The 22,645-nt window shown below is 36.6% G+C and overlaps 1 protein-coding gene across 1 annotated transcript in view; it reads right to left on the bottom strand.

Moving 5' to 3' along the window:
• COMMD10 (COMM domain containing 10) overlaps nt 1–22,645 on the bottom strand; it is a 116,673-nt gene that overhangs the window by 5,373 nt on the left and 88,655 nt on the right. Inside the window, exon 6 of the mRNA XM_063320420.1 lies at nt 108–167. Coding sequence (XP_063176490.1) covers nt 108–167 — 60 coding nt within the window. The remainder of the gene's footprint in view (nt 1–107; nt 168–22,645) is intronic.

Genomic DNA, 22,645 nt, shown 5'->3' with positions numbered 1-22,645 from the left:
TCCATTTTCCTTCCTGTTTCATTAGATTTAATTCATATAGGCAACACTTCCTGCTGAGCAGCATAAGGTGTTTACAAAGAAACTATAGTATTGTAAATTCTACAGACCTTGTTATAGAACTCAAACAGCTCCTGATGGCTAAATTCTACAAACACTTTCTTCAGGTTCTGTGAAGGAAAAAGAAAAAAAAATAATGAAGGAATAAGCACACTTTTTTCTTTTCTCTTTGGTATTAATTGCAGTAATTCAGAATATGAGATTAAGCTACATGAAAGACAATGGTTGCAACTGTTAGTTTTCCTTCCATTCACTACAATGTCCCTCGTATATGCATATTCCTTTTCAGTGAAGAATTCAACTCTACAGGTACATTTATTCTCCCTGCTGCGAATAATAATAACAAAGTATTCTACGAAAATGATTTTGTTACCCTATTTTTAAGTCAGATAAAAATGAAAGATTACATTCATCTTTCTCAGCAGTCCGTCTAAGATGTGGTAAATACCATTACACAATGACAAAGTCAGTAGTGTATTTGATTGAACTTGCACAGATACTAATGTATTGCACCGGCACAAAGCTAATACTTCCATTCATTAATCTATCAATTATGATCTTAGCATGCTGACACTGCTATAGGCATCTGTGCGCAGATTCAGCCCAAGTTAACAATTAACACAACAGCTTCGAAGCAGTGCTTAAACACTAAAAAAGCAAAATAACACAATTGATGGAAACTACTGTGAGTAAAACAGATGGTGGTAATAATCCTCTGTGTGCATGTGCTGATGTCTGGTTAAATTAAAATTTCTGTCCTGCTTAACTCACTTGCAAGAAACAGGTAGTTTAATGGCTGCTACTTTCAAGCACGGAGCAGGATCTATCCAGACTGTTTCTAGCCTTATTCCTTCCACTTCGCTTTGTCACTTTACTTCTTTGAAAATAAATGCCTAACTATTACTGCACATTCTCTGTTTTGCTGCTAGACTTTCCAAGGCTTGGAGGCATTCCTGAGGATAACAGCTGCACTTCCCTAAACACTAACAAGGTTCTGTGAAAACGGAATCTGTGGACACCTCCACTCACAAAATATTATCAGCTGAAATAACTTACACACACTTATTTTGTTTAAACTGGTACCAACCTCACGCACCACTTAAGTCAGTAGGAAAATGCTTATTTATCAATTCAGCTTCAATAAGCAAGGACACTTTTGCACAGAGACCAGGCTGTGGGCCAGATGCTGTGTACTCTCATACCGACGCACGTCTCGATTTGAGTCAAATAATGCTGCTGAATTTGGCGCACCAAATGCACAAGAGCAGCAGAAGCCCTGGGAACTCAGGATAGGTACTGCCTGGTGCCTGCTCCTCAAAAGGAGCTGTAAGACACAGGAAAGGGATAAAATGACTGGGGCCAGCCTGTCTGGTGCAATTCCTCCTCCCCGCTCTGCAGAAAGAAGGATCCTTTCCAACAATTTCAGGAAGGCTACAAAAGCCTAGAAAAGGACCAGTGATTTGCATGAGAGACCAATCTTCCCCCTCTGGGAAGGAACAATGCAATTCTGGGAATCGTATGGTGAATACAAAATAAAACTACCAGGACAGCAGTTCTCTTTGCCATGACTCCAGCTGATCCTCCTTCCAAAGAGCATAATGCCGTGACAGCGAAGTAAAAGCATTTTTAAAGGCTTTCTAACAGCTAAGAAACAAAAAGAAAGCAAACAAGTGGTTTCTTCAGAAAAGAAAGGGGGTAGAGGAAAGAAGAAAGATACACTAATAGCAAGTGGATCTACCATTTCAGCCTGGATGTTTGTTAGGCATTTCCCATTCCAGACGGATTTTGGTGTCTGAATGGAAGGAAAAGAAACTGAAAACGGGACGTTCAGAATAAAAGGAAGATACCATATATCTTAAAGTTTATCAGTCACGATGAATGGTCGGGGTCACCTCTTGCATGGATTCTGGCAGAAGAGTCTGCTGGATTCCCATACGATGGCTTTGCAATGCCTCCAGAGAGGGGCAGCGGGTGCGTGACACCTCCAGCCACCGGATCTCACTTCCCTGAGCTCCAAGTCTCATTCAAGATGCGCACCTTCTGGCACTGCTTCAGATCATCAAGCAAGATCAACTTCTCACACACACACAAAATAGAAACTGAAAAGCTTGTCTCTCATATTTTCCTCTGACTATGTTAATTACTGCAAGTCATAAGATAGGGTATGCATACGAAAAATGTGTGCCTTTTGATTTGGGTTCTTTTTATATTAAAAAAAAAATACACTATGCTTTATGAACAGGCTGAGATCTCTCTTCCCGTTATTATTTAATAATCACAGTCTAATAACTAAGAGAAAATTTATGTTGCATTGTGGCAGGCAAATGTCTGTGGAGATCTAAAAGAAAGCACGCCATGCCAGGCTACATTTCTGATCTGGGGGTGGGAGTGTCAATGGGAGAGGGGATATAACAAATCTTTTACAAAATATGTTGTTTATCTGCACTTAACCCTCTGCTAAAACAGAATTGTTTCTGTGTGTAAAAACCTGGTACATTTACTACACGACTTCAGCAGAGAACAGTGTCCCAAAAAAACGTGCACAAGTGTGGCACCAGTTAAAAATGTTATTTTTACAATATTAAATTTCTCACTAGTATGAGTCCCTTGAGGAAGGTGCCAAATGATCACTGTTACGTGATCAGGAGTTCCTATATAGACCACAAAAACATCGTATCGTAACTAGGTTCCTACAAGAGAAAGCTATGTCTGATCAGGCTGGTGGCCCCTCATTTTTAGCTGAGATATCCATTATTCATTATTTTCTTTATTCTGTGTAAACACAAACAACTATAATTAAAACATGTCACATGGTTGCCATCCAGTTCTTTAATTTCTCAGTAAAATAGTATTAAAATGACTGTATAGATAGAATATTGCTAAAACCCCCAGAACAGGCCAACTCCTAATCTATTTTATGGAATTTTGCTCAGATAAGGATACAAAATTACAAACTGCAATAATTTTTCAACCATAACTAAAACATAGGATAAAAAAAAAATAATCGCTTTCAGCTTACTGACTTAATTAAATGTCACTGTGTGCAGATAGAGTCTCAGCCTATTTACGAAAAGGGCAGCTAAGCTGCCTTCTTTTATCTGCTCATACAGGTTTTCAGATGTTGTCTCTGACCTAGTATGTGTTTCCCAGAACATAAATAAGAAAACAGTAATTTGCTGGATGTCTAACTCGTTTCTTCCTTCTATCAAGTATATCATTCTCTTTTCCTCTTTCCTGATAAATTTCCTCCCATTCCTCACCTTCACTCTACTCTTTCCCTCATTTCTGGCATCTCATTTTCTCTTTGCTGTTATCATCGTCACGTGAAAGAAAACTAAACAGAGTAACCAGAGAACTAAACTGAATTTATCCCCACTGTTATACTCAGTCACACTAATACTTTTTCTAATTACATCCCACACTTTGTTGCTGTGGCAGTAAAAGTCCTAGCTCCTACTTTTAAGAGTTTTAGCTTCATAGCATCAGAAAAACATAGTTGGAGATATTACTCTTACGAAGACAAAAAACCAGCAGACATTCATTCTTTGGGCAGCTTTGAAAATGTGGTAACATTTTTGTCTGATTCAATACCCATTAAGAGTGGCAGGGACAGCGCCGGAGTGATCCGTTCAATGAGCTGAAGAGGGGATGTGCATCACCTTCAGCTAAATAAAATTGCTGTTAAGTTCAATGTGCTCATCTGCTGTTAAACATGACAGAGCATTGCATTTACTACTGGAAAAGTCTGCATGAATTGCAGGTGTCGCCCAAGACAAATCTTTACATCACTCAGAATCCATTGCAGGGAATAAGGTAATAAGTTTTCTGAAACGTACGGTTTAACATATTTGGACACATATCACTACTGAATGTATTCTTAAGTGATAAAATTAAATTTTAGTGCCATTTTGCCTTTCTAGATCTAAATGGAATCTGATTTCATTACACCTCTCCTCTCACCCCAGCACTGTATCACTTTACAATTTACAGCCTCCTGAGAACTGTGAAATTCTAATAAGTTTAACTGATTAGGGTTGTTTTCTCCCCTAAGCTATCTTATCATTTATTGTCTGGTATCATTTTAAAAAAAACATAATATCTTCACTATTCTCTAAAACAGCTGTTCAAAACCAAAATTCCTTTGGGAGGTGGAAGAGGGTGGGGAAGAGGTGAGAGAAGTGAAAGGAAAATGAAGATAAGAACTTCCTGCTACCCTATCCAAAACAGCCTTTCCGAATGTATGGCTAATTCTACAAAATAGCTACAATCATTCAATATACACTTAGGTTACAACCACCAGCAATCAGGCAAATATTTAGCTGAACATGATCATCAGCATAAAATGATGAAGATTCAACTACACAAGACATAAAAGAGCCTCCAATTTCCCCATTGCCTCAGCTAACAATTTATTTTAAACATTAATACCTTCTTGCTGCAAAATGTTTCTGTGGAAACCATGCAAAAAATGTCTCCTTAAAATACTTCAGAAAGCAGAGGCAAATTCCTGGTTATTATCAAAGGATTTGATAGTTGTTAATATTTATTATTGTTATTATTATTTTTAATCCAGTGCTCTAGATACTTCTATTTTAATGTACTACCACAAAAGGCTTTATTACTAATCACTGAGTTTTGCAACCTTATTTATTGCCCAGCTGTATTCCACATATTTAACTCCCCCACCCCATGCATAAGCACAGAGCAAGGCACTAGGAGTTATAAATAAAAGGTAAACTTCTGGTTTTAAAGCTAACTTGAATATGAAAAATTGATATTGCTGTAATAGTTCTCAACTGCAAAGCTGCAACTACTTTTACGACATTGCAAAATAAATGCCAAGTATTCTGAAGCAAACAGATGGAGGGACAGGTTGGTTTGTATATCTGAAAGTCTACTGATAATGATAATGTTCTATGACTGAGCACATGTAAAAAATTACAGTATATTCAGTGAGGTTTGTTAATAGTAACTAGCTGAAGCAACACATAACCCAGTCTCCATATTCTAATATAACCTGTAATGCTGTCTTGAGCCACATCTCAATTAGGTTTTAAGAGAAGAATATTTTCACATTCGCTTTCCATTCTCCAATTTATTGCTATTAAGATATCCTTAAAATCTCAGATATAATGGGAGGATATGGATAATTAAACTAATCAGTTTATGGCCAAATTCAGATGCACTCCTAAACAGACCCTAGATGATTCTTAGTAGTCTACATTTCCCTCTGGACCTATCAGTTTCTGTGCGACATCAATTCAGAATTCCTTTAAATTTCCTTGGACCCTGGAGAACTGTGCATTCGCTTAGGCACTTACAGATGGGAAGCTGCATCTCACACAATTTATCAGCAATTTTCAGCTGCTTGGTCAGAAAGATGAATTGTAGCATGGTAAGAAATGCAGATGCGTTAAAACAGACCAGCATCACTTAAAAGCACACCTGTTCCTTAACTCTCCGCACATTAAGAGACAGCAATTATGACTTCTTTATATTCTTACAGCTGTAGGTGGATGTAATTCCGCTCAGGGATTCAGCAGAACACAGGGAGTTAAATACCAACTTATATATTCCTAATTACACTTCTTTCACATCATCAGAAAATGTGACCTTCAAACTTCATTCTTCTTCCAAGCTTATTTCCATTTGCAGTACCAAATAATTATTTTTGTAGGGAAAAAAAAATAATCATGCCTTACGACTGAACTGCATGCATTTTTAAGCCTCAACTGTTAAAAACCAGAACGTTTTTCATACTAACCCCCTCTTTTCCTGATCGATGTTAACATTTAGTTTGTACCTATACTGCATTTTACCTTTCAAAGTTGCATTTCTTTTTCATATAAGCTTAAGAATTTCAAATTCCCTGTGGCATTTAGGGAGATCAAAATCAGCAGCATACTAAGGACATCTTTCCCTCCTTTTGCAATGTATTTGTAAGCTCATACCTAAAGCTGTGTTGATTCCTGAGATTCAATCAACATGTTGCTGGAAGTTGACGGTTTGGAGATACTGACAACTTTACTCCAGCAGATAACAGGATCATCTAAGTATGTTTTCATGGAAAGTGCCTAGAATAAATTAATTGCCCCAGTAGTGAGCCAATAGACTCCACAGGCATTTGTAGACCTGCAGAAGACCTGACATACTTCCCAACAGCAACACGAACTGTCAGTCATTTCCATTTCCATTCCTGTTCCCTTCTACCCTCATGAAAATATCCATTACTGGCTGGACCACAGAGGCTGGGAAGATCACAGAGCACTAAAGGCAGACAGGCTCCTTTCTTCACAGTAGGGGAGAAAAATGCTTTTAAAACTGAGACAATTACCTGGAAAAAAAAAACCTACAGTTTTCACCTCAATACATCTAATCAAAGTAAATACCATCTTGCTAAAGACAAGGGAGATAGCAAAGCATTTTTTTTCCAACAGCTGTATTCAGACAGAGGGTTCCTTTGCCTTGAATGTCCTAGGAGTTTCTATAAATAACACCATTCGGTTGGTTGGTCTTTTAATGATACTTTTGCACGGAAAACCTCTCAAAAACAGAAATCTAGAGTTGTAGCAAAGATTATGTTAAATACACTTTTATGAAAATATCACAGTGAACAAATATGCTTTTTGGGGAAATAGCTGGTAACTGTGTATCAGTGCATGTCTACCACAAGAAATATATAAAAGTAGGTCTTTTGTACTGATACGTCCCTGGATGTTCTACAGAAAATGGCTCATAGAAGATCTATTGAAAGGCTGGCTTCCTTCTATGCCTGTTCAGTATTTTGTATATACCTTCACTTGCCGTTCCCTTCTTTGAAGATGACTACACACAGCACAAGTTCGTTGTTGATTCCTCAGCAGTCTCCACACGGGATCAGCTGCTAACAGCATAAAGCATCCATCTGCACAAATGTGCCATTGTAATTTCAGGATTCAATAGGAAAATGTGTAGGTATAATTCCCAAATACAGTATCCAGGAAAAGACGTGTTTGAAAATGGTTGGTTTGATTCATTAATAGGCCACCACACAATCACTAAGAATATCACTGATTAATCTAAAGAACACAGGTCCTAATAATGACAACTTTCCTATTTCATCTCTCGTATAATTCTGCAAATTATAATGTACTCTTAATACTGTAGAAAGCTCCCCGAGTAAGCAACCTCACTGGAAGTTTAAAATAAATATACCCCTTCTTCCTATTAAATTTCAATGTATCAAGTATGGAGAAAGAGTCTCTGGGAAAGTATGTACACCCTAATTGTTGCATATTGCTTATACAGTGTACATTCTGTAACTATCAGAATACAACTTTCTTCTTTAGTCAGAGCTCTACTTTGATGACTAAATAATTTTATCCCTGAGAAGAAATTAAATTCTTTGATCTTTCACATTTTGGTACACCTTATTTGGCACAGAAAATATGATATTAAAAAAAATAATAATTAAGTTCATGAACACTGCAAGGAAAAACAAGGAGTTACAACTCAGTGGTTTCATTTATTTCCACCAGGACTATCACGTAAGTCTTCACACAGCACGAAGACCAGTGAGTTCACACTTCTATGATAAAGATATCTCAGATCAACACTGACACAACAGTCTTACATTCACCTTGAATGATAAGGCATTCACTTTCTTCTTATGCTTATACTCATACAGAACTACTGCTGAAGAAACAGAGAGCCCAGCAGTAAGAAGCACACCGGCTGCAGAAATGCTTTTAAGCTTTTCTGACCTCACATGTTCAGCGAATTTGACCATAGGAAAATTCATTTTTTACAAACTACACATGAAAAAGATGTCATGTAGGTATGGTTATGAAATATTTCCATTATTGTACTCAGAAAATAATCCAACTCTAGGAAGCTAACAGAACTGAGTGTAAAAATTAGGTGCAACACTAGCCTAGCATTGGCATCTGAAAACTTCGATTATGGACTCAAACAGCAAACGCTGCAACTTGGGTAAGTATCTTAGGATAGTGAAGCTCAGCCCTACAGCATCGAAGGCAGACTCAGACAGATTTGTTTGTAGATATACAATGGTCAAAACCTCCTGTAGCAAGGAAAGCAGCTCAACAAGATGCACAGAATGGTTTAGAGCGCTTCTCGCACAGCTTGCTTGTAGCTGACATGATTAACATGCAGTTGCAAATCCTTTATGTTCAAATCAGGTACACTTCTAACACTGGTCTGAAGAAAGCTGGACTTAGAGAAAGCTCAAATTGTGATCCAAACTGCTCAGGAAGCCAGCCCTTTGGTCTCAACTAAAAGCCACAGATAACCTCCTGTATCGGGGGAAGAAACTCGGGCTATTGTCCTCTGCATCCACACCTAGAGCAACTGCTCCAACAGGAATTCCATATGGTGTAGTCATGCAGATAAGTGACACTTTAAGACGGCTTTAGACGAATGGAGGAAGCTGGCATCTTCTTGCAGCATTAACTTCTGAGCCTACCTGTTCAATAAGATACTGCAACACTGTACTGTTTTACCGTGAAAGGCCTTTCTTCACCACCAGACAACCTGAAAGCATCTATTGTTTCTACCAAAGCACAAGAAAAGAGGCTGGATAAACGATGCCAGCAGCTAGAGGACGGATCTAAGGAAGCTCAGATCCACGTAAAATCAATGTAAGCGATGTGAAAACACCCTTTCAAAAAAATCTGCTTAAACGTTTACAAAATGTCAACATTAGATAATCTGTAAATTAGTTCTTTTGTTTGGGACGGGTCACTGAGAGTATCACCAATCGGTATTTTGTTAGGAGGCAAGCAAAGATAAAATAGTCGGGGTTTTTTTTCTGTGCTAAACGGGTGTTAGTGGCTGTCAGCAAGCGTATCTCTGATCTCCAACTGGGTGCTTGCTTGCACACAAGTCTCAGCTGCTGAAAGAGACTGGAAAGCCATACAGGAGTGAGGGATGTTAACTAGTAGTCTAGTCCCCAGCAGGATCAAAGACAGAGCTCTTAGGGAGTAAGATTGTTTGTAAAGTAATGTATATTTTCTTTCTTCCCTTTTTTTTTTTTTTTTAATTAGGAAGTCACGTACTATTTTTACTGTATTATAAGAAACAGAACAGAGGTACAGCTTTTGCTGCAAAAATCAAAATTTATTTTGATATAATATGCCGGACTCCCAGCCAGTATCTCTTCCTTTCTAGAAGCAACTCAGCAAGGCCCTGAACCTGGGCTATCCGTTTGGATCAAGGACACGCCGACGTCAAGACTGTGGTGAAAAAGGCATCGCCACCCTGACACAAGCAAACACCAATATTTCTCAGGCAACATAGCACTGTGCAAAACTGGAAGAGGTTTTTAAAAGCAAAGTTTCTCAAATTAGACAAAAAAGCTTTCCCTTTTTACAAGGATTTTTTTAAAAAAGACTGGGTAGTCTTTTCTGATTATGACTGCAAAATTAAGAGGAATGTGGAAACAACCACTTATTATGAAGCAATCCACCACCAACTTTTCTTTCTCAGTTTATTGCTGAAGGTTACACGTTCTAATTGTGAGAAATAAGTTCTGGTCCGAATGAAATAGGCTCAGGCAGAAGCCCCTGTGAAGCACGTTTTTATTCACGTTCTTTCAAGAGCTGGTGACCTAGCAAGTAGGCACACTTCCAGTTCTTGAAACACGCCTTTTTATTCCCTAATCCCAGATGAATTTTTCCCTTCCCTGTTTCCCATTGGTTAGGTACTCCAGGGTTCACAGTCTGTCTGAGGCGCCTAAAATTCTTCCCGGATGCCCTGCCTCTACTTCTCTTTATGCTGCACCTAAAGGGATTATCTGACTAGTTTCTTTCTTTCCTTTTTGGTAAAATTGCTCAGTGTCATTAGCCCTGGTTAAATGTTTGACCACCCTTCCAGACAGTAATGCAGTAGGAATCAGTTTGTCCTTTTGTCTGTGTGATAAGAGATGTTCTACAAGCCTTTGCTGGAGCCTCTTTGTCTCAGTCATTCCCTTATCATGTCACCTCTGATGGAAACGGCTTTTCTCCTCTGCAAAAGCAATAGCTGCCTTTCTTACACAATGATGCAGAACTTATCTATTTTGGATTTTAGACAATGTAGTTTCAGTGATCTTGCTTTGTTACTGTAAAGTTATTTAAAGCTCAATGCAGTGGTGTGGTGTGAATTCTTACTGCTTACAAGGAAAACTGGACAGAGTGCTAAAGACAGAAAGTACTACAAGTGCTGTGTAAGTGTTTTCACATACAGTGAAGATGAAACCAAATCACTCACCCACAGATTCCTTCAAAGCCAAAACATGAATATAAGTATATAGGTAATATCCTCTTAGGGAAGAAAAAACCCAGCTTTTGGCTAACATAAGCAATTTGAAAGAGGGTATCAAATCCCTTTTTCTTTTCTTCGAGTCTGTGTGCTATTGATTTACAGTTCATACAGGTTGCATTAAAAAAGTGAGCAATGTGAAGGAATACAGTACTAGATTTGGATTCTCCTACAGATGGCTGTAGTACAATGTAGTACTCAGGCCAGCTGCAATAGTTTCAGTGAGTATCAAAATTAAGATGCTTTTTATATTTTTCTCTCAAAACGAATCCGTTTAGCTCGAAATTAATTACATTTTTCTCTTTGAAGCCAGCACTGCATGATGAAAAACTAAAATGGTAAAGCAAGGAATAAAAAGTGATATTATACAGTGTAATCTGTTCATATAGACATGGAATTAATATTTAAACTATGTTTAATGTCTTTCAGATTTTTACCTTTTTAACATACATGTTCTTCAAAGGGAAAAATGGAAAAATAAGGTGCTACAGGTCAGTTTGCAAATGCTATTTTGTCTGTATGAACAATTTTATATAAAACTGGTGTTTAAACCTATGTTTAAGATATTAAGTCACTTCTTCAAAAAAAATACTGAAAGCTTATTATTTGCTTAATGTGTTGTCTACATTGACTATAACACAGATTAAAAGTGTAATATACAGGTTAGTAACTGATATTTAGATTTGCAATCTAAGAAGTTATGAAACTTTTCAAATAACCTAACATGTTTCCAGATTTTTCCACAAGTCCTCTTACATATGGAGAGAAAGCTAAGAATATACTTGCTGACCACCAAAGGTTTTAAATTTAAAAGAATAATAAAGAAAGGAAATGGTTTAAAATATTTTCTCTCAAAATAGTCTTTATATGCTACTATGGAAAGGAAAACAAGTTTAATGTAATGCAACTTTTCTCCTCCTTTTCGTCATGAGAAGGTTTTCAACATGCATACTGTTCCCCACAACATTCTTACCTCTATGACAGGTTATTTTAGTTTATCTTGTTAAAGATTACAGATCTAATCTGTTTAGACAGCCTACCTCATAACAAATAGTATTTTGTAATAAATAATAATGATCCCTTAGATGAAGAGTTGATAAGGAATACAATTTCAATCCATCCATGAGGATTCAATTTCTCTGAATATTTTTCACAGGGAGTTGATCCCAATGAAATCCCTAGCAGCTGGCAATCACACCTTTTAGATGACCACTGTTCTTCACTCTTCGGAGACATGAAACTGGATGCACAAGTAATTTCAATAGACACTAGCTGATCAGCAGTGACAGTAGCCAGAAAGATGATCTAGATAACTTGGTAGTAGGCCAGTAAAATTCACAAGTGACAAGGCTGTTGAATGGTCTGTCTTGGAATCCAAAGACTTTGCTGACCTCTTGCCAGTCTATCACCACCAGTTTAAAAGTGCTGCAACTGGAGTCTGATTAATGATTCTTAAACAATACCAAAGTATTCCAGCACAATCTCCAATAGCTCTGAAACTTTAAAAAGAGTATAAAACATCCATAAAGACCCAGACAGGACTGAATATCCAAAGGGTCTGGAGCTCTTGGATAAAAAATTGCTGCCATTAGTCTGTTATGCCTCTAGACACTACCATTCAGAGCATCACCTAACCAAAGGGCTCTTAGTGTACAATCAAAATGCTATGGTCAGATAATACAAGGTGCTAGATTCACTTCAACTGTTAAAATGTGTGTAATAGAAAGTCAATAGGTTAATTTTGCATCAGTGGTTGCACAGCCCATTCTCTCAGAAAAAAGACCGCATAAAAATGCAAGGCTGGCATAAACTCTGTATTAGTTGCATATATTCTAGATAATGTGACAGAATGGCAATCACGTACCCAACATTACAAGTCTTCTGTGAGCAATCCACTAGTGAAGAGATACAGTATTAATGACTGTGAAATCATGCCTAGACTCCATGGCATAAAATTAATTGCGAAACCATGGCATTAGGCTTAATTTCTTCTCAAGGTACTGACTGGCTGTGAATTGAACTGAAAATGCTATTTACAGGCCAGTATGGGGCAATATTTCCAAGAAAACAAGAGACTGAAGAGGTTAAGATAAATATCAAAACGTGGCTGTAAATTACCTTGCTGAAACCTCCTACCCAAAAGCTCCCTGGAATATTTCACTACTGTGAAGCCATACCACAAGGAATCTCACAGGGCGTTATTCAGATGACAATAATGGTTACTAGAAAATACTTCATTTTCTACACTTCTGTTTAATGCAGCATGGCATCACCTCCTTAGTAGTTGCATTTTCCTGCATAATGCATTTTGCTAACACTGTGTTTACAGAAACCAAGACATTAAGCATTGACAGAGATCCACATTCAAAACCTACACAAATTCATAAAATTTTAAGAAAATTTACATTGGTTACTGCATAAAATCCCAGCATCCCACTGCTTCTAGTTGCTGAACAGAAAAAGCTCCTGAATTCTCTCCAGTTGAATGACTCCAGTTGAAAGTGCAGAACAATGCAAGAACTTAAAAACAAAATACAGCTTTGTCACAATCCTGACCACAGTGGTTTAAATATGCAATGGTTTCATAGCCTAGAAAATGTGAGAGATATACTGTGACTGAGCATTACAAAGAAAGTAATTAGTTCACTGAGAACAATCCAGAAATCAGCATAGACCTTGGAAAAGATCAACCTCAGGATGAAGAGCCTGCAACGGCGGCTGCTCTTCAGCCCTGCTATCACTCTGTGTTCTAGGAGGAAAAGACAGTCCTTTTTACCATCCCTGTAATTCCCAATTAGGTGATACCTGGGCTCCGATAACAGCCTGTCCCCGTATTTCTAAACTACTACGTTGGCAGCTGTGTGAAGTGAGGCAGGGGGTCTCAGTCATAACGCACAGCATGCAGAAAAAAAGCAATTGAAGTTCGCATGTTTTATTGGTCTGAACCCTTAAACTACTCTCTCATCCAAAGAGGTAGCCAACACAGAGTCTTAGTACGGAAACACTGTTCTTCCACACCTGTGTTTGAAAAACAGGGCATGAAGAGAAGGGTAGTCTTGTTATGCATTACGAACAACAGAACTGCAAAATAACAATGTGTAATACCAGAAAGGGGGAACAGAGACCTTCCTTACAGCAAGAAAAGCTTATTGCTTTCCTTATTGCAAGGGACTGACAATGGCAGATACCACTGGCAGATTTTTTCTACTGCTAAAAAGGGATTTTAATGTACTGTGGTCACAGACGAACACAAAGCCCCTGTATTAAAAAAAAAAATAATACCAAAATACCCACATTCAGCATATTCCTACGGAATAAGGATTTGACCAGAGTGGTTCACTAGTACCGCAGACAAATTACGGAAAAAAAAAAAAAATATTTTCAAAAAAGTTAAATTTAGATGTTATGTTTTGCAGCAATAAAAACTTTCTGCTCCATCAGTGCAACAAATTTATTTAATGCCTTCAACTAAGTAAACAAATTTTAAGAATCTATAGATCTCTCCCTCACTTGATGTTAAAGTCTCAAAGTACGCCCAATATTTTTGTTGGTATAGTTACTTTTCAGTTAACTGCAGTGAATGCTTTATTATTTGGGCTTTTTTTTAAGTGCTTTTCAGTGAACTGCATTGACCATATTATTATTTGGGATTTTTAATTTCTTTCTTTTTTGGTCCCCTATCAGGAACCCTATTCATGATACATCAGAAATGGTTCCTTCCACACTACCGTAATGTAGAAAATTTAATAGCAAAGGAAAAAACTTGTCCTAAAACCTGTGGGTAAATATTAGATGCATATATGCAGCATTAATTATTTAAAATCTTGTATTCTGTCCTTTAAAACTTTTTTTTTTTTAATTCAAGCTGTTTTGAATAACAGGGAGGAAAAAGGAACCTGAAGTAAGTAAACTGATTTTAGAGATTTTTCTTTTTATCAACAATGAAACGTGCTCATGAGCACTTTATGTAAATGGCTTAGCACAAAATAATTTTATTATGGTTAAGACATAATTCAGTGGACGAAAGGGAGGAATGGAACAGGGAAAAAGTAAGAGCTTTCAATGTACGCATTGAATTAATCCTACATCAGTGTAGATTAAAAGAGCTACAGCAGTAAATTAAAGTCCATAAAAATATATATAGTGAGCTTTTCAGCATCCCTGAGAATTTGCCAAATATATACTACCTCTGTTCGCAGGTTTGTGCATCATCTACAGCACAGCATGAGATTAGATCGGCTACACAGCCTAATGCTTTCTTGATACGTTTACCTAGCCACAGTTTCAATATTCCATTATCCCTTCGCTGAAAGATGAAATGGCTTGCAAACACTGCTGCTGACTTCATTTTCCTCTTGATCCTCAATACTAAAAGCTGAAGTTTTAACAGTGTCACTTCTGAAAAAGCCTGGGAGACTGTAAGAGTGGTAACTTGCCTCATACATAACTTCGTAGCAGCAATTTTTATTTTTTTATTATAGGAGTAAAGTGCAGATTTGTATAAATGAGTGGTAAATTCAGTTCCCTCATGTTGCAGTGAAGAGCAGTAACAGCTTGACTCTTGAGATATTTTTATTTATTTTTCAATCCAAGCTTGGACATGTTTTGCATGAGGGATGATTTGAACTTCTACACTACCTAGGCTCTACTTTCACACTCCAATAGAAAATATGTAAGTCACACAAAGTAATGTTTTCTTGCAGTCCTCTACATATACTTCTTAAAAAAAAAAGACATGCCTACAATATAAAAATGTTTCTATCAAAGAATTAAAAGTCTGAAATCCAATTAATTAACAAGCAGGTTTTAGGCAAATCCATCTGTCCATTCCAAAAGACAATTAATACCTTTGCCCAGAATATTAAATCTTACATGGCCACAGAAGCACTGACACTTAATTCAATACTGTACCATCTTGCTAGAGGGAAAATGTAGAGTAGCTCTTTTGTAAACCCTATTAAAAATGTATGAGATATTTTTTATTTTGGAAAATTTAATTTTTTAATCCATAACCCTTAAATGTCATGCACATTAAAAACCAACATGCATTCTAAACAAAGCAGGTCAGAACCAGGCAGCATGTATTAATAACAATGGGTCTATTAGCATGGAATCAGAATGCCAGTCTTAACACAAGTAGGTGACATGTCTGTACAGCGAGCTGACTGACAATATGAATTTTCTCAATATGCAAACCTTTTGTCCGAAACTACTTTTGTGGCAGTTGTGACACAGGTATTTTATGCAGCCATGAGAAAACAAGTGGTATTATTTTTAAAACATATACTTGTATTTCGTTTTGCCCAAGAAGAAGAACTGGCAGAAGACAGAACAATAAATTAAGTGGAGAAAAAATTATGATTACAGAAATCTAAGTTACAAAATGCAGTTTTTTCCTCTGTTACAAATGACTTCACAAGGGACTTTACAGCATGCCATAGAAATATCTCGTATTGCCGTGGAAGTCAGAGATACAACCTTGCAGAAAGAAGCTATTTTCTGTTTGCCATATCACAAAATCAAAGGATATGGAAAACACAGGCATATTCAATGCTAGACCCTCCTCCTAATCCAAGGAGATCCCACACCCACAGTCCTATTCCTTTAAAAACTTACTTCTCAAACTTGAAAGCTCCTCAACACTCCAGAAAGCACCACCTTTTGTCATGCTCTGCTATCCATAACTTCAACATCATTTATATTCCATCGATTTCAGTCAGTAACCCCTCTTCGGACTTTCTCTTCTCCCTTCATCTGTTTGCAGGTAAGTATTTCAAACACTTGGGATTGCTGTCAAAGGTCCCTGAAGCTGCCTCTTGCAACAGGGTGTCTGACCTTCAGAAGTCATAAACCATTAAGTCATTTTTAACGAATATGTCTACAGTATGGAAAGAACCCTTGCATGCATGTCTGTTTAACTGACAAAACGAACTTGGAAATACACTCTGTGTCATTATAATCTTTGCTTAGCGTTAAAGCAATAGACACAGCCGGCCCTTCAGTTTACATCTACCACAAAACACAAAACCTGAGAAATTCTCAAGAAAGTCACAAAACGGATGTAACACCAGCAATTACGGAACAAAGATCTGGAATGAGAAAGGTAGCGGATATGAGTAGGCAAAGCTTCCTTTAAAAGATAATTAGCTTTCCAGCTAAAAAACCCATCTAATTTTCAGATTTCTTCTGTTTCACTGTTAACAGTCTGAAACTGATGACTTTAGAGGTAGCAGTGTATGTGCACCCCCATTAGACACCCTCCCAGACTCCCAACTGCATTTCTTGAGCCTTTTGTGGGTTTAACTGCCTAATAATCCTCAACAGACCTCCATTCACAGGCTTGTCCCATCTTTCCTAAAACCCACGTAAAATGTTTGCACCCACATTTTTGGGCAAGGCTTTCCAAAGGATTATTACTTCTTATGTGAACATATCAGCACTTCGGCTTCAATTAAAAAACCCACATCCTGACATATCAGCTCCCTTTATAAAGTTAGTGTGAGTCAACGACAGTTGTGTTGCTAATCTCAGTAAATGCCTTCCCTCCATCTGTTAATTGTCATGCTATTGTCACATTGAGGGGAATATATTACAATGCTGCTTAAAGGTTATACTATATTTTATCCATTCAGCTTTAGAAAAACATGTTTTCTAATGTAATAATAAGGGACCTTCCTTAACTCCCAAAGCACCTTATCCATTACTTCCGTATTTCTCCACCTTTAGCCGAGCTTCTCTTTACTGACGAATCCATCCACACGTAGAACTCACAATTTGTGAGTCTCTTACTTCCTTTGAGAAAAAGAAGATGCTTAACTCCAGGAACAGGCAAAATATTACTTTAGAATGGAACTGAACTTTAGAAAAGAATGATTTCCTGTTTTTTAGTTGTAATCAATACACAATTATTAAAAGCAACAAGCACATGTTTTTTCTGAAAAATATATTTTTTAAATTATTATTATGAAATCACATTGGTAGTGAAACAGAATAACTGCTCACCATCAATCAGCTTGCAAACATCCATTCTTTTCTTAATTATTTTTTAACCACTTGGATAACTCCTCCAATTTTGCATTCCCATTCCTAAAGCTGAACACCTCCCCTGCCCTTTTTTTTTCTTACCCCACAAAAACGTTGTGGTCCCTTATAGTTAGGAATTTCAGAATATTACGTTATTTTTAAGTAAACACAATTAGAAAGTACAACAACTGATTCAATTACAGTTTCTTTAGAGTAAGTACATACTATTTCTTTTACACGTACACTTTACAAATCTAAGAACCCAATGGTTCCTTTTTCTATCAAATAATGGATAATAATGTGCTAACTATTAATAAACTTATTCCTTATTATTAAGTTTATAGTTAAAAATTTCAAGTAGCAGCAGGATTAAGTACTAAAAATCATAGTCAAACTGCAAACAGGATGTAATTGATCTCTTTTTTTCCGCCAAAGCACCTACTCCCTCTCCAGATAGTAAAATATTTTTCGTTCCTTGTGCAAAACCCTTATCACTTCAATGCATCTGCTTAGTCTCTTATTTCATAAAAATGTAGCCTGTTTCTCTACTGTAGAAACCTCCCAGTAACCTGCTACAAAAAAATTGGCACTGTGCCTAAACATGTCTAAATACGCTTCAAAAGTTTGTATGCCTTTAGGTGAGACCATATTACATTAACGTAAAAGGGATTTCCAGCCAGCCAGATCTGGTAATGCCTTACAATAGTTGCCAACTGTTTCTCGGCTTATGTTAAAAGAACAGCTGATTTCTATGTATATACAACTGGTTAGAGCTGCACAATTCAAAACAGTTCAGCTGACATATTTTTATCCATAAAGAGCAAACTGGGTAACGTGAGTAAACTTCTCAAATCCATGAAGAATGCATTTTTTGGTAGAATGCAGATGTTACATTCTCATTATAGCTTAGTCTCTTCTAATCATGACAAAGTTGATACACTACCGCATGGTAGGAAGTACTGTAACCTAGCCATTGAATGTACAGCAGATTGTTTTTCTTTCCTCTATCAAAACTTGGGAGAGAAATTTTTCAATAATGAAGCAACAATGTCTCTGAATTTAGCAAGTAAATTCTCATTTATTGAAAGCAAAATATAAGTATTTAATACAAAGTATTGCTTATAGCACAGAGCATTAATACCCATTCAATTGCCTTATGTTTTTAAGGCCACTGAGGACACTTTATTACTGGGTTGGAGTTTTTTGGTTCGTTTTTTTTGTTTGTTTCAGGACATGAGCACCTAAAATTTTATCTAAAGGCAAATGAGTAGACTATCTAAATTTCTTAATCTTAGTTGGAGTTTATAAACAAGAATAATATTTAATCATTCATATATGTTAGCTTTTAAATCCAGAATTTTACTTTCTAACATAAAAATTTTGATTAAGAACAAAGAAACATTTTCATTGCTTTTAAATGAATTGTGTGATTTTAGTTCCTTTTGCAATCCTGCAATTGTATTACCATCACTTCAACTAACTAAATTATTTTAATAAAGGCATGTACTTGACTTAGGTCCACTGCTTTTTTACAGAAATAAACAATAGGCAAGATTGTTATTCTCCTAATATGAAAAAAAGACAAGAACATTACAAAACCATAATTCACTCTAATGACTTGATGAATCTTTAGTCATAAAATCACACTTTAAGTTTAATGTTCTGCAGGCAAGTATATTGTGTGCGGCAGGAGAGGAAAGAGACATAAAAGAGGAAGAAAGTCTACAAGATATATATATTCTACATATAGGGAAATATTTAAAGATGCTTAAAGTGATATAGGATCCCTGAGCGTCTGTCACAGCATTTTCAGAAACAGTATATATACTTACGCAATTGTTAATGCTAGCATAACAGTTCTCTAAATTTATTCTGGCTCATGCCTGTTACGCTTATGAAATTCAACACAACAGTAGCACAGTTCTTGTTGAAGATCTTGCTGTGTCTCCTCAGCTGCCTATGCAACAATCTCAAACAGGCTGCAGAGACAATCTTTGCTCTTCGTTTAGCAAACTCTTCTTCGTTGACAGCTTTGTTTCTTTCTTTTTGTCTTTGCAGTAATGACGAAAACAAAGAACTTGCTGAATGCTCGTATTGCCTTAGTCCTTGTGTACAGAAGTAGTTTAGTGTTTGGTAACTCTGCAGATTTACTGCCATTTGTGTAACACAAAACAGCTCCAACGTTTGGATGGCTTATGATTTCATAATGCATCTGCAGAGTTCATGCATAATACATATTTTTCTGAGATTCATCCAAATAAAAGGAACTGAACAAACAGCAATCTGTGATGATGACATGGACGTCATCTTAGTCAGAAAATTTAGTGCTCCCTCAAAAGTAAAATAAGGAATTTTACCACTGAGCTGAATATCCCTTCAGAATTATATTGCAATATCTAGTTTGACTATTTAGAAAGTCCAACCCTCAGGGATGGTCTTTGCAAATCTAGTGCCCACATACGCAGAGAAATACTATATTTAGTCTTCTGTATCGTCAAGCACGAAGCTGTGCAGGGTATCTAGAAAGAGAAAGGGAATACAGATCCTAAGGAGTACTGAACACTTCGTATTTAAAGACTACATCACTGGTATAATCCTATACCACTAAAATTTGCATCCTGTATACACCAAATGGAGACAAGAGTGACAGGTATAAAGGCAGGGAAAAATCAAAAATAATTAATGATTTAGATGCTTGAAGATGGTTTACATCAGCCCTCCAAATTCTTTTACACTGCAAGATTCCTGAAGTTTCTTGCAGAGCAAAAATACAACAGGAGTTTAAATATTACTGAGAGAGAAAGCTGTCAGGGTAAAAGAACATTGGAATGAAAACAAATGGACATAATTAGCCAAATATTCAACTCAAATTCAAACAAAGTTTCCTAAACACCGTGACAGAGAAGCTGGAAGAGTTTCCCCATTAAACGGGACCAAAAATCTGAACTAATTTTATAACGAAGATGACACAATTTATGAAGGAGCTACATGACACAGCAATCTAATGAAAGCACAGGGTTATCACTTTGAGTTCCTGATTCTTAGATTCTCATCCAAAAGAGTGATGCACCCAAAATCAGAAGTCACTTCTGAGCACTGTAGCACTTTCTATATTAGAACTAAGCAACCTTCAGAAGTATTAGAGAATATTAGTTTCTCAAAGCACACTAAATATTAACCCACATTAAAAATAAGCCAAAAATCCATTGTATATTGACAGCTACGGTAAGCTAGTGCCACAAATCTCCTTTGAATCTTAAAAACATGAAGCTGAAGACTTAACAAGCAAGCAGCCTCCTACATACCTTGCTCTCTGGCCATTGTTTGCAGTGTTGCTGACAATATGCCCCAACACAACATAAAGCTTTCAGTTCTACATCCAACACATCATAAATAGCAACATGTACCTTAACTTTATCAAACCTACAAAAATCTCAGAAGCAGCTTTGAACTACTGTGAAGTGACATAGTAGTATATCAGATTGTCACACAGTCCATTTGTTTATTTTGCTTTAATATTTGTGACAGCTGGTAAGATAAAAATCCGCTCTGCCCAGACTCTCAGTGTAGTGTAGTATCCTGCAGATTATTGGGTACTCTAACCAGCATCTCTCCTACACCTAATTTTCCATCAAACATCCTAAACCATGTTAGACTCATGATGTCAGAAATAGCTTAAGGGACTATTGTATATTGTCACTGTGAAACAGGCACAGCAGGTTACTTCAGAGAATAATCTCTTTCATTAAATTTTTAAGAAGTGAAATATCATTAGATCATTCATTCCCAGCAATCTGTATTGTTTTGTAAAATAATCGAAAAACTAGTTCATTGATCCATGCTTAACTTTTTTCCTTTCATTCTCTTGGGTGCAGAAAGAAAAAGTCTTCAAAAGTCTGAGAAGTAGTTTCAGTTTTATTCCTGCATTTGAGCTGCGTCCCAAAAGGGCCAATCTGTAGCTAAATGAACACAGGCAGAATATTTAATTGTGCTACCATCATAGGACTGATTTCCACACAACAGAAAGAAGACATTCTCAGTCAGCTCTTGTCCAAATTGAAAATCTCCAATCTTTGTGTCTGTTTCCATAACATCTCATCTCTTACAGCCTCCTGCTTGTATAGCAAAAAACCCCGAAGCTTTCTTCATTCAAATTTTTATTTAAACTCAGTCTTCTGATGCTTGTTTCAGATACACAACTAATTTTAATTTTCTTGTGCCTTCAGTCTGCTAACGGATATATAAAGAACATTTAAACTGTATTGCTGAATTTAGGAGATTTTGTAGAAGGATCCTTTCACACTTCAGTAATTGTATATCACTAAACAATCTGTACTTGACTGAAAACAAGTTTCGTTGTTTGTAATGAAAGTTTCCTCAAATAGCAAGAAAAGTTTCCCATTCCTCAAAACTAGCTTTGCAAACTGAGGACCTGGCTGAGGCACATTCCGATTTCTAAAAAGCAAACTTTGAAACAACTGACAGGTAGTGGTATCTTTGGCACCTTTAGGTTTTTGGTTTAGAAGGAAGAGGAGCTATAAACAAAACAATAACCAAGCTTGCTGCAAATTTCTTGTGCATGTTTGTATTAACAAACATGGAGTAAGTAGTTTTTCACATATTAGGGGGGATAAGTACTAAGAAAAATGAAACAAAAGACACAATGCAAATTCAAGCTAAGCAGTTAATGGAAGCCACAGCTTAGGATCAAGCCTGAATAACTTATTTTAAAGGATGAAAAACGAAAGGGACATTGTGCTTTCAAAAACATTTGGAAAGGAGCAGTGTTCCTCAGCACAGGGCAAGAGCTAACACTATATGGAACCGCTAAAAGAAATGCCTAGATTTATATCCTACTTACAGGGAGCTCTCTATTGAGAGTAAGAGATGCAAAAGAAGCAACACATGTAAAATATACATTATAGATTTGACACAGAAGAAAGGAACAGTACCAACATGTGAGAACAATTCAGAGTTTCAAAAATTTGAATATATCTTGAAATGGTCAGGATGTTTAATTCTGTATTGTGTTACCATTTGCAGTTGCTGGTGAAAGATTTACAAGTTTTTTTTTAAATTGTATTTTTTACTTTTATATAGTTGACATTTCAATATTGTCCTCCATTCTAAATCAGAATTTAGTGTATTCTTAATCCCTAGATTTGGATGTTTACATAAACACCTCAACTCATAGGACAATTAATTATGTAGTATTAGACTCCAACAATATTCTTACTACTAAAAAGTTACTGGACTTGCACAGAGA

The sequence above is a fragment of the Chroicocephalus ridibundus genome, chromosome Z (assembly GCF_963924245.1).
Source record: "Chroicocephalus ridibundus chromosome Z, bChrRid1.1, whole genome shotgun sequence".
NCBI lineage: Eukaryota > Metazoa > Chordata > Aves > Charadriiformes > Laridae > Chroicocephalus > Chroicocephalus ridibundus.
The sequence above is the reverse complement of the archived record's forward strand: the minus strand, read 5'-3'. Positions and strand labels throughout refer to the sequence as shown.